Source organism: Colletotrichum gloeosporioides (assembly GCF_011800055.1).
Source record: "Colletotrichum gloeosporioides strain Lc1 chromosome Unknown consensus_10, whole genome shotgun sequence".
Taxonomy (NCBI): Eukaryota; Fungi; Ascomycota; class Sordariomycetes; order Glomerellales; family Glomerellaceae; genus Colletotrichum; species Colletotrichum gloeosporioides.
The window spans coordinates 375,259-388,080 of record NW_025544655.1 but is presented as its reverse complement, the minus strand read 5'-3'; the positions used below and the strand labels follow the sequence as shown (position 1 = coordinate 388,080).

The following is a 12,822-nucleotide window of genomic DNA, read 5'->3' as shown; positions in this document are numbered from 1 at the left end:
TGAGACCCCCAGCGTCTGCCAAGCGCCTCATACTCTTCGAGCGCTATTCGCAGACCAGAACATGCGTACACGTTCACATTACTAGGTCGAATTTGATCCAAGAGACATATTAGAAGTCGGTGAATAGATGGCCATATCTGAAACCGCACGTTAGCAGAACCCCGGACCATTCGGGACAGAGAAACCCACTCGTCATGCCCGTTTGTGCCGTAGCGTTCGGGATCCTCAGGGTATCGGTCAAATTGGCTCGCGTCGCCGGCGCCGGCCTTGACCGGGGGCGTGTACGGCGCGTCAATGTCCTTGCGCGCGAGCCTGTCCCAGGTAACCTCGGTGAACCAAGGGTGGTTTTTCACATCGCCAGGACCGCCGTATAGGTTACCCAACCGCTTGGTGAGATCGGCCGTGATAAGCTTCTCCAACAAGTCCTGCGCGTCGGGGTTGATATAGGCCGGGTATTTCACCTTGCCCTTGAGGATGTTTTCGTAGATCTTCATTGGCGACCCGCTGTCCCAAAACGGTGTGTACCCGCACAACATCTCGTATATCAAAATACCAAGAGACCACCTATGCCAGGATCAGCATGTGAAAATGACTCTCCACGCCGGCCACACAAAAACAAAACAGAAACTCACCAATCCACGGATTTGTTGTAGCCCTTGTTCGAGACAACTTCGGGAGCCAGGTAGTCTGGCGTACCGCAAAGTGTCCATGTCTTGTCTGGCACTCTCTTGGCGAAACCAAAATCTGTTATCTTAAGGTGTCCATGCCGGTCGAGCAGCAAGTTCTCGGGCTTGAGATCTCTATAGATGATGTTTCTCGAGTGCAGGTACTCGAGCGCTAACGTGACTTCGGCGGCGTAGAATTTCGCAACGGGGTTCGGAAATCGCTGAGAGATCGCGTTAGCTCAATCATGGACGACATGGTTTCTTTTCGAACTTCGCATACCCCCGATTTCCTCAGCAGCGAGAAGAGTTCACCACCTTCAACAAAGTCCATCACCATGTACAGGTTCTTGGAATCCTGAAACGTGCCCCATAACGTGATCAAGAATGGGTGCTTGACCTCGCCCAGCATGCGCCTTTCGTCGTTGGTATGTTCGACCTGCTTCATCTTGACGACCTGCGCCTTCTTCAACACCTTGACGGCATAGAAGCGCTGGTTGTGCTTGGATTGCACAAGGTGCACTCTTCCGAAACTACCCGTTCCAAGCGTCCGCAGAATATCAAAGTCTTGCAGCGTGTATTTCCCCTTGGTCTGTCGGACCGCGTCTGCAGCTGCCTGCTGCTGCTGTTGCTGCTGCTGCATGCTTTGCTGCTGTTGAGGAGCGTGTAGCATCGATTGCTGCTGCTGTTGTTGGAGGCGCGAGGGATCGGTACCGGGGCTGGGATTGGGTTGAGGGGCTTGCGGTTGCGCTAGGTATTGGCCGTTGTTGGCGGCACCGTCATGCTGGGGCGGGTTGATGAGGTTACTGATGCTCGGGAGGTTCTGCTGGTCGGCTTGGTTGTTGTTGTAGTGAGGCTGGTGGGGTGCCGATTGATTAGGCGGATGGACGGTGACGGGATACATCTGCTGGTGTTTTGCGGCCTCGAAAGAGGCCGAATCCTCCTGCTTCTGTCCCTGGCCGTTGGAGGACAGGGAGGAAAGAGTGGTCGAGATGGAACTGTCGAAGGGCTTCGAAGAGGTAGGCGTCACTGGGCTGGTGGGTAAGCTGGCGCCCTGAGAGTCTTGATTGCCCTCCCTCGTCCGTTTTTTCTTGAGAAAGCCGAGGGTAGGCATGGGGATGTCGGAGAGGTTAGAAGGGCTGCTTGCCCCTTGGAGAAACGGCGGAAATGCGCAGGCGCAGGTGTCGGGGCCCACGACGTTTGCAAGATGGGTATGGGGAAGGAACGGTCGCAAAGTGATTCGTCGATTCAAGGGACAGCCCGGTTGGGTTGTTGGGTGAGCAGCGGCGCGGGGGAGGGAAAAAGGGCCACGGGGGTCAGTTGCGACTACTCAAGAGGGCAAGCCGGAAGCCGGGCTACGCTGGCAATATTGTCGTTAGGAACAATGAGGCCTAAGTCGGCGCATTCTTTGGCGGGAGGGAAGGGACAGATGGGAACGTACAGAGTTGCAAGTTTGCGAGAGTGCGGTATTACAAGAAGCGGCAGTCCAGGTCCGGCGGCAGTGGCAGTGGCAGCGGCAGCAACGCGCAGTCAAGGTAGGGAACCGGCCAGTTGGCAGTAATTGCAATTAGGGATTGCAACGGGAACCTAGGGCGGAGCAAGCGGGAGCTTCTATTTCTTGGAGGCTGGGCAGAAGAATGGTGTAAGTTTACGGTGCAGGTAGCAAATGTAACCAATAAGCAACGGGTTGCAAGGTCAAAGGGTTGGTTGATACACGGCACGCGGCTCCAGGAGCAAAGTAAATGTGAGCGTGAGAGCGCGACAACAAAGGAAGAGGGGAGATTCTGGGCAAGACGAAGCTGGGTAGGTAGGTGGAGGAGGGGGAAACGAACAGATGATGAATTGGTCGCCGTGTTTTGGGAGGGGGGTTGGTCCTCTCAGTCTCTCTGGTATGGGGATGCTTCGGCGGAATGAATGCAAGGACTGCAAGGTGGGATTCTGTCTTGGTTTCTTTTTTTTCTCTCTCAGTCGGAAGCGACAGATGGCTCGAATCGAATGACGAGGCAGCTCTCAGTGTGAGGCGTCAGATTCGGCTGTTGCGTCTGCGACTGCTGCGTCTGCGGATTCGTCTGGCGTCTGCTGGGATCTCTGGGCCGGGCCAACAGGAGCAACGGGATCTCTTGCCTCCTTCTGTATGGATGAAGGATGGTGGGCGGAGTAACTAAGGTAGGAGGCGCCGGGACGGTGACTGAGTCGTTGCGCGCACCGATAACTGGGGACAAGATGGGACCAAAGATTAAGTGACAGCTGTTGCCCTCAATTGATTGTATAGATGACACGGGGTTGATGGCGACGAAGCTGAGTTGTTGAAGATATCGAGAGCTGAAGTTGGTGTAGAAGGAGACGAGAGCAGAGGAGGGGAAGAGAAAGAAAAAAAAGCTTGACCAGTAGCAGGCGAGGGAGGTCGAGGCCGATGATGATGTAGGAAGTCGTGCTTTGGCTGCTTAAGGCGGCTGCGGGAGAGCTAAGGAAGGTGGAATTGTGTGAAAGGTACCGGAGGTGGTCGCTTCTGGCCGTGAGGTGGTGGATAAGGTATGGATGGATGCTTGCTGTTGGCGCAGGGCGAGAGGGCGTGCGTGTGGATGCAGCCGTGGCGGAAGAGGTACTTTGTAGCGGTGGTTCAGACTCGCGGGTCGACGCCCACGTTTAGACGGGAACGGCGTGGCCACCTTCCTAGCAGTACCCAAGGCACAGCGAATACCTCACCTTGGGTGCCTTTGGACAGAACGAGAAGTCAAAATGCCAATTGGACATGCCGAGGACGGTTCAATTGAGGTTGCCTTAATCTGGCTTCTATAGTGGTCACCATCATGCCCAGCACATTCATCCCACGGCTGCTTTCTGCTAGCTACGTAAGGTAGATAGGTCGGTAGGTACCTTTACGTTAGGTTAGCTGTGAGGTCGAGGTGGTGGTGACCAGCCAGCCCAGCAAAGGTGGGGTAGGGGCAGCCAAGTAACCTGACCTGAATCTCGACGGGTCACAGTTGCAGCGCCAGAGACATTTCCGACCTGCGTGACCTGGCCGGGCCCTCGATGATTGACTCGAACTTCATCTTGCCCCGGATAACAATTGCTGTTTTCTGCTACTCCTTTCAATGTGCGGGCTGCTTGCCTACACAATTCGCGTTTGATCAATGAATGCGCAAGCACTACACGTGAAGCACCGGCCAAGATGAGCTGCAAGACCATGACCATGACCCCTCATCATGGAAGCACTGGGATTAGAAGGTCAGGTACGCGACCTCGCCTGAGGGACACAGCTGCCCTCGCCCACTAAGGTGCCCTGCTCCCCCAACTTACCTGAAAAGAAGTGGAAAGGAGACGTCAGGACATGGCTCCTGCACTTTCGCTGCTTGCTTGCACTTGCACGTTCACTGGCTCTTGCTTCACCCGACGACCCCTCCTCAGCTCAGCTCACCCACCTTCGACCTCCACGAAAAGATACGTACCCCGCTGCAACCTCGCCTCTAACCTCCCACCTCCTGTCACTTCAACCACCACCACCACCACTACCACTCCTCCATCTGCGACCATCACGCTACGCCCAGAATGTCTTGGACGATACCCTTTCACGTTCCCGTCACTCGTCGTCCTCCTCCCACCCGCACTTGTCAGCGATCGTCCACCACCCCCCATTGAGCCCCTCATTCCATCGATGATGGCCCATCCTCGCAAAGTCTCGCCATTCTCGCCGCACCGCTACCGTCTTGCTCTACCGAAACCTTAACCAACCTGAGCTCTGAGCTGTCCGCAAGCTTGTGCAAGCAAATCAAGTATTTGACCCTCCCCGCAGATTGCAGTCCTGTCTCCCAGCCACTGCTTCCCAGTGAGACATAACGAGACGCTCGCCCTCCCAACAGCAAGCAACAAGACGCCCGCGGAGACAGGAGGCATCAGAATTCCCCACCCAAACAGGACGCTTTCTTCTCCTCCCGGCCCTCGCTGCTGACAGTCCAGTCCCGGAAACCCGGATCGACCACCAAGTCTCCCCAGTAATAAGCAGACCAATAAACAATCCGTCCGATGGTCCCTGGCAGTTGCCGGCCAACGCAGCTGGAGATTCCCGAGACTGACATGCGCCGCCGGGAACGGCTGTCATCCGGGCACCGATTCCTCACTTCCCCCCCACCGTCTCGATCCTGATTCCGCCGTAACCTCTTGACTGCAAGCAGCACGTTGAAACCGGGGTCATTGCCTGGTTCCAAGATCCCAACAAGCCGATCCCAGCAATGGGGAACCAAGGATCCGAACATACCGCGGCCCTGCCCTGCCCTGACTATCTCGGTTGTTGCTTTTCCAGTCTTTCTTTGGATATGCCGAGAAAGCTGTGGCCGACGTGTGTGGCGGGAGCTTCCCCCCGGCATGAGCCACATAACGGTGACCTGTCAAGATAACGATAAGCCGAAGCCACCCCATCATCCCGTCTACAAAGCCTGCCTGAATTGCAGCATCGCGGGATTGCTTCGAACGTCTTGCTCGTAGCGCTTTGGCCGTCGGCAATGTTGCTACAAACGTTGAGAATCATCGGCATACCGATTCACTACCGATATCAAGTGTCCTTCCCGTGAAAGTGAAAACCGAAAGAACAGACGATCCTTCCCGGCCGCCCCAATTCATCCGACCAGTACTGCATTGCACCGACATTGCGCCTTTGGACCGTACAAATTTTAAACATGCCAAGTAGCCGTGCCAAAGAGGTTGCTATCCCGTAGCTTTTGCCAATTTCCCTCTAGCCTCGAACTGTATCTACCAAAATCAACAAGTCATCATGTTCTCAAGATTCGGGTCTGGAACCAATCTCGGGCGGATTACCGACGGCCGAGCGAGCGAAAAGACCGCCGCATACCTCAGTCACCCAATCGTAAAGTTGCCGGCATTGAACTTTTGCGGCGACGTACTTGCCTTCACTCACTTACTGAAGAACGCACACATAGATACATTTCCCAGACAACCATCGTATAAATACACTTGATTCATCTCAGACTGAGTATCATAAGAGACATGAGTGAGCGAAGGGGGGTTTTGTTAGAAAAAAACACAGCCTTGAATCTCATTTTTTGGTTTGTTTGACCTGCCCATGCAATGTGTGAGTGTCGTTGGTATGTACGGTCATCTCTCCTAATCCAACCAAACTCGCCGCCCCCCTCCCTTTTCGTTCGTCTTTTTTTCATCAATTTGTTGCCCACAGAGACAACCTCTTGACTTCAGAAAAAAATAAATAAACTTCCAAACCCATCATCATCACAACTCTCCTGCTTTAAAAGCGGTGTCTCTTGTCGTTCTTCGCCCTCCAGGCAGTGTAGCCAACGTAGCCACCGCCGACGAGACCAAAGAAGAGGAAGACCTTGAGGAAGAACCACGTCCAGCTGCCGCCCTCCTTGGGCTGCTTGACAGATCCGGAGCCCTTCTTACCCTTGCCGCTGCCCGGCGTCGTCTTGCTGGATCCCTTGCCCGTCTGCGTCGTGTAGAGGTTCTTGGCCTGGATCGAGATGATGTCGTGGTTGTCGCTCAGCTCGCCCGTCTCGGCGCTGAAGCCGAGGTACGCGATCTGCGGGATGGCGGGCGGGCTCTCCGTCTCGAAGCACAGCGTCCAGTCGCCCTCGGACTTGTACTGCAGCTCGAGCTTGAGCTGCTTGTCCTGGAAGTACGTCACCTTGGCCTTGGTCGGCACGCTGGCGTGGCGGATGCCGCGCGCCGAGCAGCCCGCGAGCTCCGTGCCCTTGCCGTCGTTGTCCTTGTCGTAGGCCGTCTTACCGTCACCGTACATAGCCATGACATAGGGGAACACGGTGCCGGGGCGGTTGTTCTTGTACGTATCGAAGAAGATACCGAGACCCTCAAAGTTATCCGGGCTGCCGAAGACAGTGCCCTGGGTGCCGCGAGACTTGGTCACCCACATGGCGAAGCCGTCGCCGTAGAGCTGGTTCTTGCCGTGAATCTTGAACTCGACTTCGATCTCCCAGTTGGTCGCGGTCAGAGGCACTCTGCTAAAGAGCCATCCCGTTTGCGACGGACGGTCGGACGTTAAGCGGATGTAGCTGTGGTAACCCCTTTGTTTAGCCTCTCTTTCTCTTTTTTGTTTCCTTTCTCCCCCTTTTCCTTATCCTTTGGTTATGGGCGGGATGCGACGTACGAGTCTGTTCGAATAATAGTATCTCCTCCAAAGTCGTACCATCTACTCGCCATGTCGGAATCGAGGTACGGCTACATTGTGAAGAGAGGTCTTAGTATATCGCAGGTCAGGGGGGTGACACGTGGATGCGGGAATCGCGAACCTGGTTCAGGGAGTGCGTTCGGAGCTGCAACACCAAAAGTCAGTTCTCGTCATCTTCTATAACTTCGGGCAAGTTGCGCAATTGATGCGCTCGGAAGTAGACAACTTACCGCGATGCTCTTAACCTCGCCATCGTCCGCCTTCGCGGCACCCCAGGCCATTGCGGCCAGCCACAGGGCCGACACGGATGGCTTGAACCACATGATGAGGAAGGTGCCGAGTCAGAACAGAAGGAAGAAACCGGGGGGAGGAGGGGAAAAGAGAGAAACTGTCGTCGCGCGCGCGTGGAAACAGAAAGGAGGGCCGCCGGGTTGAGGGTGGGAGGTGAAGTAGCCGCGAGGTCGGTCCAGCGACGAAAAGACGTCGTTCGGCACACGAATGGTGGTGGTGGGTTTTGCTCGTGTGTTCTTCCCAGCCGTTAGCTGTCCTCTTTTTTTGGCCGATGGATCCTGATTCCTGGGGTCAGCACGTTTTGGAGAGCTACTACCCCTGTCTGGAGGCACTAAGGAAGATTCCAGGGGGGAAGGTGCCTCTCAAGAGTGACCTTCGCAACCACCAACAGCAGTGCACTTTAGCTGCTAATTGGCGGGTCGGGCGGTCTTCAGGAGCCCCCTGTCTTCCAATAAGTGAGTCTGTGGCTGAGGCCCAGAGCCTCAGGTGCTTTGAGTGGTGGGTGCCTCAGCCACAACAGCCTCGCCTCGGTCGCAAACCTTCCGACTTTTTTGTGTTGCCAATGCCGTTCAGCCCAGCGCATTCGTCATAGGAAAAGAATTTCGCCAGTTCCAAACACCACCAAACGTCGCAATGGATTCCACCTCGGTCAAGCAAGCTGTCATGAAGCAGGTCCTCCAGGAGGCCAACCTGGCGAACGCTCGCGTTCTCATCGACGTAAGTGGAACCCTCGAAATGGACGTCAACGACAAATCAAATACTGACGGGCAATGTCTTCAACAGAAGCTCCAAGAGAACTGTTTCGAGAAGTGCGTCCCCAAGCCCGGCACCTCCCTCTCTAGCGGCGAGACTACATGCATGACCCAATGCATGGAAAAGTACATGGCGGCATGGAACCAGGTCAACACTGCCTACATCAACAGGATAAAGCAGGAGTCCGGCAACCAGTCTCTGCTGTGATCCACCAACAAGCAAATCGGCAGGAGTAAAAGGAAGGGCTGGATGTTTATGACTGTACTATCACTATACGACCACGAATCGCAAAGGAGGGCATCAACAAGCCCAAGGGAAGCTTGAGCTTGGGGCGTATATAAGGGCAAAAATCTTGCATGAAGGATTTTCCATCAAAGGCTCTGCATCAAGGCTAGGTACGCCGTGTACAGCAGAGGCAATAGAAAGGAAGAAGCATGGTCCACTCTCATAGCCTGTTTTCCCGAAAGCATAAAGGGAAACAAGAGAAAGCTTTGTTCTCGGGGGGTATCTTTGATCTTGGCCGCTGGACATCTACTGCTCCGCCAGCCCCTTCGCCTTCGCCTCCTCCGCCTCCCTCTTTCTCGCAAGGTAACGCTCCCTTGCGCTTGAAATCTCCCCGTCCGTCTTCCTCGTCTTCGTGGCCCTCTCCACCTTTTCCTTCTCCTTCTCCTCTTCCTCCCTTGACCTCTTGAGCGCCGCCTCCAACTGCGCCTCCATCATCCGCGTCTGCCGCTCGCGCATCGCGCCCTTGCCCCCGGAGCCGACGAAACCCGACCCGCTGCCGCGATCCGGTCTGGCTTCCCGCGGTCGCGCCGCCTCCTGTCTGACCTGTGCCTCCTTCTTCGCGCCGACGTTGAGGCCGCCCCTGAGCAGCTGCCGCTTGTCCACGACCTGCCCCTCCTCATTGACGGCAACTGAGCCGCCCTTCTCGTTGATCTCACGCGCCATGTCGGCCTCGGTCTTCTCCTTGGGCGCATCATCCTCCTCCTTCTCGGTCGCGGCAGGACCGGCCTTGGCCTTCTCCTCTGCAGCCTTGAGGACCTCGGCATGCCTCTCCTCGCCCTTGTTCAGCATGTTCTTGTAGAACGCGCTCATGCCTCCCGTCTTGTTCTTCTTCGCCTCCTCCTCCTCTCGCCTCTTCTCCTCCTCCTCAATCCGCCTGTTCTCCTCCTGCTGCTTCTTATACGCCTCCGTGACAAACTTCTCCTTGTCGGCGTACTCCTCGCCCTCCGCCTCGCGCTCCCTCGCAATCTTCTTCTCCTCCGCAATCAGCGCATCCCGCTTGCGCACCGACGCCGCCGCCAGCAGGCTGCTCATGTACTTGGGCTTCCTCTCCACGTCCTCCTTCGTCTCCTTTTTCGCCGGTTTGAACGACTCGTACACCCCGTCGTAGTCGTACACGCTGGGGTCCAGCTCCTCCGCCTTCTCGGCGTGTTTGCGGGACGCGAGGCTGCTCGAGAGGTCGCCAAACATTGCGCTTTCCTGTTTCTTTGCTTTCCCTGCCGGCGGGTGTGCCGGCGGCAAGGGATTCTTCGTCTTGGATTTTCTGCCGTTTTCTGATCTCGAGGTCGAGGATGGAAGGTCGAAGCCGCCTAGCTCGTCGAGCGTCTCGACTTTGTTCGGTTTGTTTGTCGCATCGTCGTCTGAGTCGTCGCCGCCGCCGCCGAATGCTGTTTTCCGCTTTGGCGGAGCCGCCTTGGACGCGCCAGGCTTTTTGGAGAGGGTCAGTCCGAATGATAGTCCTGGTTTGCTCATTTTGACCGTTCGTTGTTGAGGACGCAAGTTGAGAATCAAAGTTACCTTACGGAAGCGAGCCTGAGGTAAGGCAATTCCCATTGCGCCGTGCACGGTCCATTCGCGACCCACTCCTGCAGCCGGCCGTTCACCCCGGCACCGAGCTGCATCCGGAGCGGACCCGGTTGGTGATGCCGATTTACATGATCTGAAGCCTATGAGAATAGGTGTGTGTTCACCGCTAGACCTTACAGATGGGCATTGGCTACTGTTTGTGTAGTTCGTTGCAAGAGTCTATGAAAAGTAAATCTATCTCGTACACGTACGGCGGTCTCGCCGCTATTACAACATGTCTATACAGGGAAGTGCGCGAGACTGGTCAAATTTCCGTCTCATCCTCTGGCGCGGGAACTCAAGCCGAAACTCCTAGCAATATGTTCTCCCCAGCTCTTGGTAGAGACTCGAATTCGACGAATGATGATCCAAAAGAACAAAAGGAAAAGGATGGCTCCAGGCAACCCCTAGAGACAATTACAGTCTTACGCGGCCTTCTCCGCCAAACCATCGGCGAATGTCTGACTCGACACCACCACCGTTGCTGCTGCTGCCTGGTTCGTCGTCATCGCCACCCATCCATTTGGGCTTCTTGATGTCCTGGAACCATTGCGGGGCCTCGAACGTGTCAATCGTGTTCTTCATGCGGTGACCGAGAGACTCAAAAAAGTTTTCGTCTTCGGGCTCCTCGTCCCGGTACGGTCTTGTGCGAGACGCTTGTCCAGGCTGGCGATCATGCGTGGCTCGAACAGGCGACCTCGCCGGAGACGCTGCCGCGCCAGTGCGTGCCCCTGGGATGGTCAAAACAGGTGCGGACCTTCCGCCAACTTCAAGCCGTGCAAAAGCTTCCTCTCGTCGTCGCAAGGCAGAGTTACCGCCTAATTCACGCTCGATCAAGTCTCTTCCCTCTCTCCAGGACCCGGTTCCAAATACCCTGCCGTCGCCCTCATCATCATCCATGAAGTCCCCGCCGAACCCGAACATGCGCTTAATCTTGCCATACAGGCCGAAAAGAGTGGCAGCGACGGGGACGAGAACGAAGATGGGGAACAGGTAGTCGGCCCAGCGACCCATTGGGGTGAAGTCGATGAGTTGACCGAGGAACCCGTAAAACCGTGTTTTTGAGTAAATGGATTCAGACAAGAATGTCATGAAATTGTAGGATAGAGGGACGCTCAGCTTGGCGACCTGGCCAGCGTACCAGAAAGCCGATTCGTAAGCCGTATTGCGTCGGACGAGAGCACGTCCTCGCCACGTCTTCACCTCGGTCATGGTGGTAAAGGTAGCTGCGCACATGTACAGAAGCCAGAGCACCGAAATAACTTGACCGGCGAAACCGACCTGGCCCTTTTCGCCGACCCAATGATGAACAACTGTAAGGCGGATGACGGACAGCTGAGGGAATGCAGCCTTAATCACCTCAGACCAAACAATCAATGCCGAGGCCACCGCTAGAAATGCTCCGAGAAAGATGGCGCCGTACGGTTCGCAATGATAGTAGTACAGGTATCGGGTGTATGGTGTATGTACGGTGAAGCGGTCCCAGAATCCCGCGTGGGGTGACGGCGCACCGAACTCGAGCTTCTTGGAGGCTGCAGAGTCGAGAATAGCTTGTGTCTCTGCGGCTTCCTTCAAAAGATCGTTCCATTCGTTCACGTAGCGGGACCGCGCATGTCGAGCCCGCATCAGTTTCCTAGATAGATCCGCCATGAACTTTTCCGTAATGACAGTCGGCAGAGAACGGCTTTCGACAGCCACGCCCATTGTTGACCTGGGATGCGACTCTGGCAGGTTGGCGCTCTCGACGAGCTCATCGATCCATTCGCTGAACTTGACGGCGCTTCCTGTCTTTCTGCGGCCCAGCTCTGACACCTGCAACTCGACGTCCTCCAGGTTCAATAGGGAGTCCTCCATCTTCTCAAACAACTTCGGGGCCCGAATCTGTAATCTCCGCAGTCGCCCACTGATAGACGAGTACCGAAAAAGTCGTCGGGGTATTGAAACAAGGCCGTGGCCCATTAGGTATATCGCAAAAACCAAGCCGTAAAAGTATGCAAGCGCCATGAAAGAGGTCTTGAGTGTGGTAATGCTAGGTTGGTATCTGATGAAGAGGTACGCAAGGCCGACACCAGCCGTGCCGAGAACCATGACGTGGTACTGTGCATTCTGTCGGAGTGAATACTTGAGGCTGTCTTGCGGTTCGCGGTATCCAGAGTCGGAGTATTCGCCCAGGATGGGAAGAATAAACCTATCGCAAAAAGCGTCAGTGCATGGCACAAACTCGACAAAGGGGTGAAACTCCATACCATGTCAACGCGAACGTCAGCCAGTAAGTGATCCTCCATGAAACCAACAGCATGCGCTGGGGAAGCCAGACGCCACGGGTTGCCTCATCGTCGGTTCTCGCGCTCGAAGCCAGGTCGATCGGGACTAACAAGACCATGCAAGCGGGCAGCCATAATGCGAAAAAGATGGGCACAAGATAGAATGCTGGTGTGGTTCGTAGAGGCAGGTAGTGGCGCAAAATGAAGAGGACGATGACTGAGATGGAAAGCAGCGCAAGAAGCGCAAAGATTTCGGAGGGCACCGGCGACGATGCGCTCACGATGTGTAACATGTTGTCGGCAATGTCAGGGGCGTGTCCATGGGTCGCGGTGCGGTGCGGTGCTCGATTCGACCTGGAGATGCTGTGATGCTCTTTAATTCGTGATCATTGGGAGCTGGCGGTGAAAAAGTCGGCGTTGGGGAGATTTGGCGGACGGACGAAAAGTTCGCAACGCGCAATGGAAGAAGGAGAGTGGGAGGTGTGCCGTAGAAAAGTGAGGTACACCTTTGCAGGCTACCGGATACCAAGGAGCGCCCTCAGCAAAGTGTTTTGGCAGGGACAACCACACAACTGCTGCGTGAACAGGGTCATGTGCACGGGCCCGGAGTGTTGGAAGGTCCGCAAGCAAACAGCAAGGTGCCTTATCTCGAGGGCGGTTTACGTCATCTGCACGGTACTCTCTGGAATCCACCAGGCAATGCACGCTCCATTTTAATTGATGAAGACTTGCGAGGCCCAATTTTGGCTCCCGACGGGTCCGCTTTTTGCCTCTTGGAGTTGGACCGCCCGTTCTGGTCCAGTCCAGATCAAGTTCCCATCCCCTGTTGGTTGAACTCGCACACGAGGTT

The 12,822-nt window shown here is 55.6% G+C and overlaps 5 protein-coding genes across 5 annotated transcripts; 1 reads left to right on the top strand and 4 right to left on the bottom strand.

Annotated features, from left to right (window-relative positions):
* Positions 1–109: 109 nt before the first annotated feature.
* On the bottom strand, positions 110–1,776 carry GCG54_00006648 (cAMP-dependent protein kinase type 2; the record flags this gene model as incomplete). Its single annotated transcript, XM_045406647.1, has 4 exons — positions 110–137; positions 190–564; positions 633–886; positions 946–1,776. 4 exons carry the CDS (start codon positions 1,774–1,776, stop codon positions 110–112), a joined length of 1,488 nt encoding a protein of 495 aa, XP_045269899.1.
* A 4,143-nt stretch (positions 1,777–5,919) lies between these two features.
* On the bottom strand, positions 5,920–7,139 carry GCG54_00006647 (L-type lectin-like domain-containing protein; the record flags this gene model as incomplete). The annotated part of the gene is made up of 4 exons (XM_045406646.1): positions 5,920–6,700; positions 6,796–6,866; positions 6,938–6,961; positions 7,047–7,139. 4 exons carry the CDS (start codon positions 7,137–7,139, stop codon positions 5,920–5,922), a joined length of 969 nt encoding a protein of 322 aa, XP_045269898.1.
* A 601-nt stretch (positions 7,140–7,740) lies between these two features.
* GCG54_00006646 (Mitochondrial import inner membrane translocase subunit TIM13) lies at positions 7,741–8,067 on the top strand (the record flags this gene model as incomplete). The annotated part of the gene is made up of 2 exons (XM_045406645.1): positions 7,741–7,824; positions 7,891–8,067. The coding sequence occupies 2 exons, from the start codon at positions 7,741–7,743 to the stop codon at positions 8,065–8,067; spliced, it is 261 nt and encodes an 86-aa protein (XP_045269897.1).
* A 324-nt stretch (positions 8,068–8,391) lies between these two features.
* GCG54_00006645 (Nuclear speckle splicing regulatory protein 1-like) lies at positions 8,392–9,615 on the bottom strand (the record flags this gene model as incomplete). The annotated part of the gene is made up of 1 exon (XM_045406644.1): positions 8,392–9,615. The coding sequence occupies one exon, from the start codon at positions 9,613–9,615 to the stop codon at positions 8,392–8,394; it is 1,224 nt and encodes a 407-aa protein (XP_045269896.1).
* A 510-nt stretch (positions 9,616–10,125) lies between these two features.
* On the bottom strand, positions 10,126–12,325 carry GCG54_00006644 (LIMR family protein; the record flags this gene model as incomplete). The annotated part of the gene is made up of 2 exons (XM_045406643.1): positions 10,126–11,896; positions 11,955–12,325. Coding segments are annotated over 2 exons (2,142 nt in total), but the record flags the coding sequence as incomplete, so codon positions are not given.
* Positions 12,326–12,822: the final 497 nt, after the last annotated feature.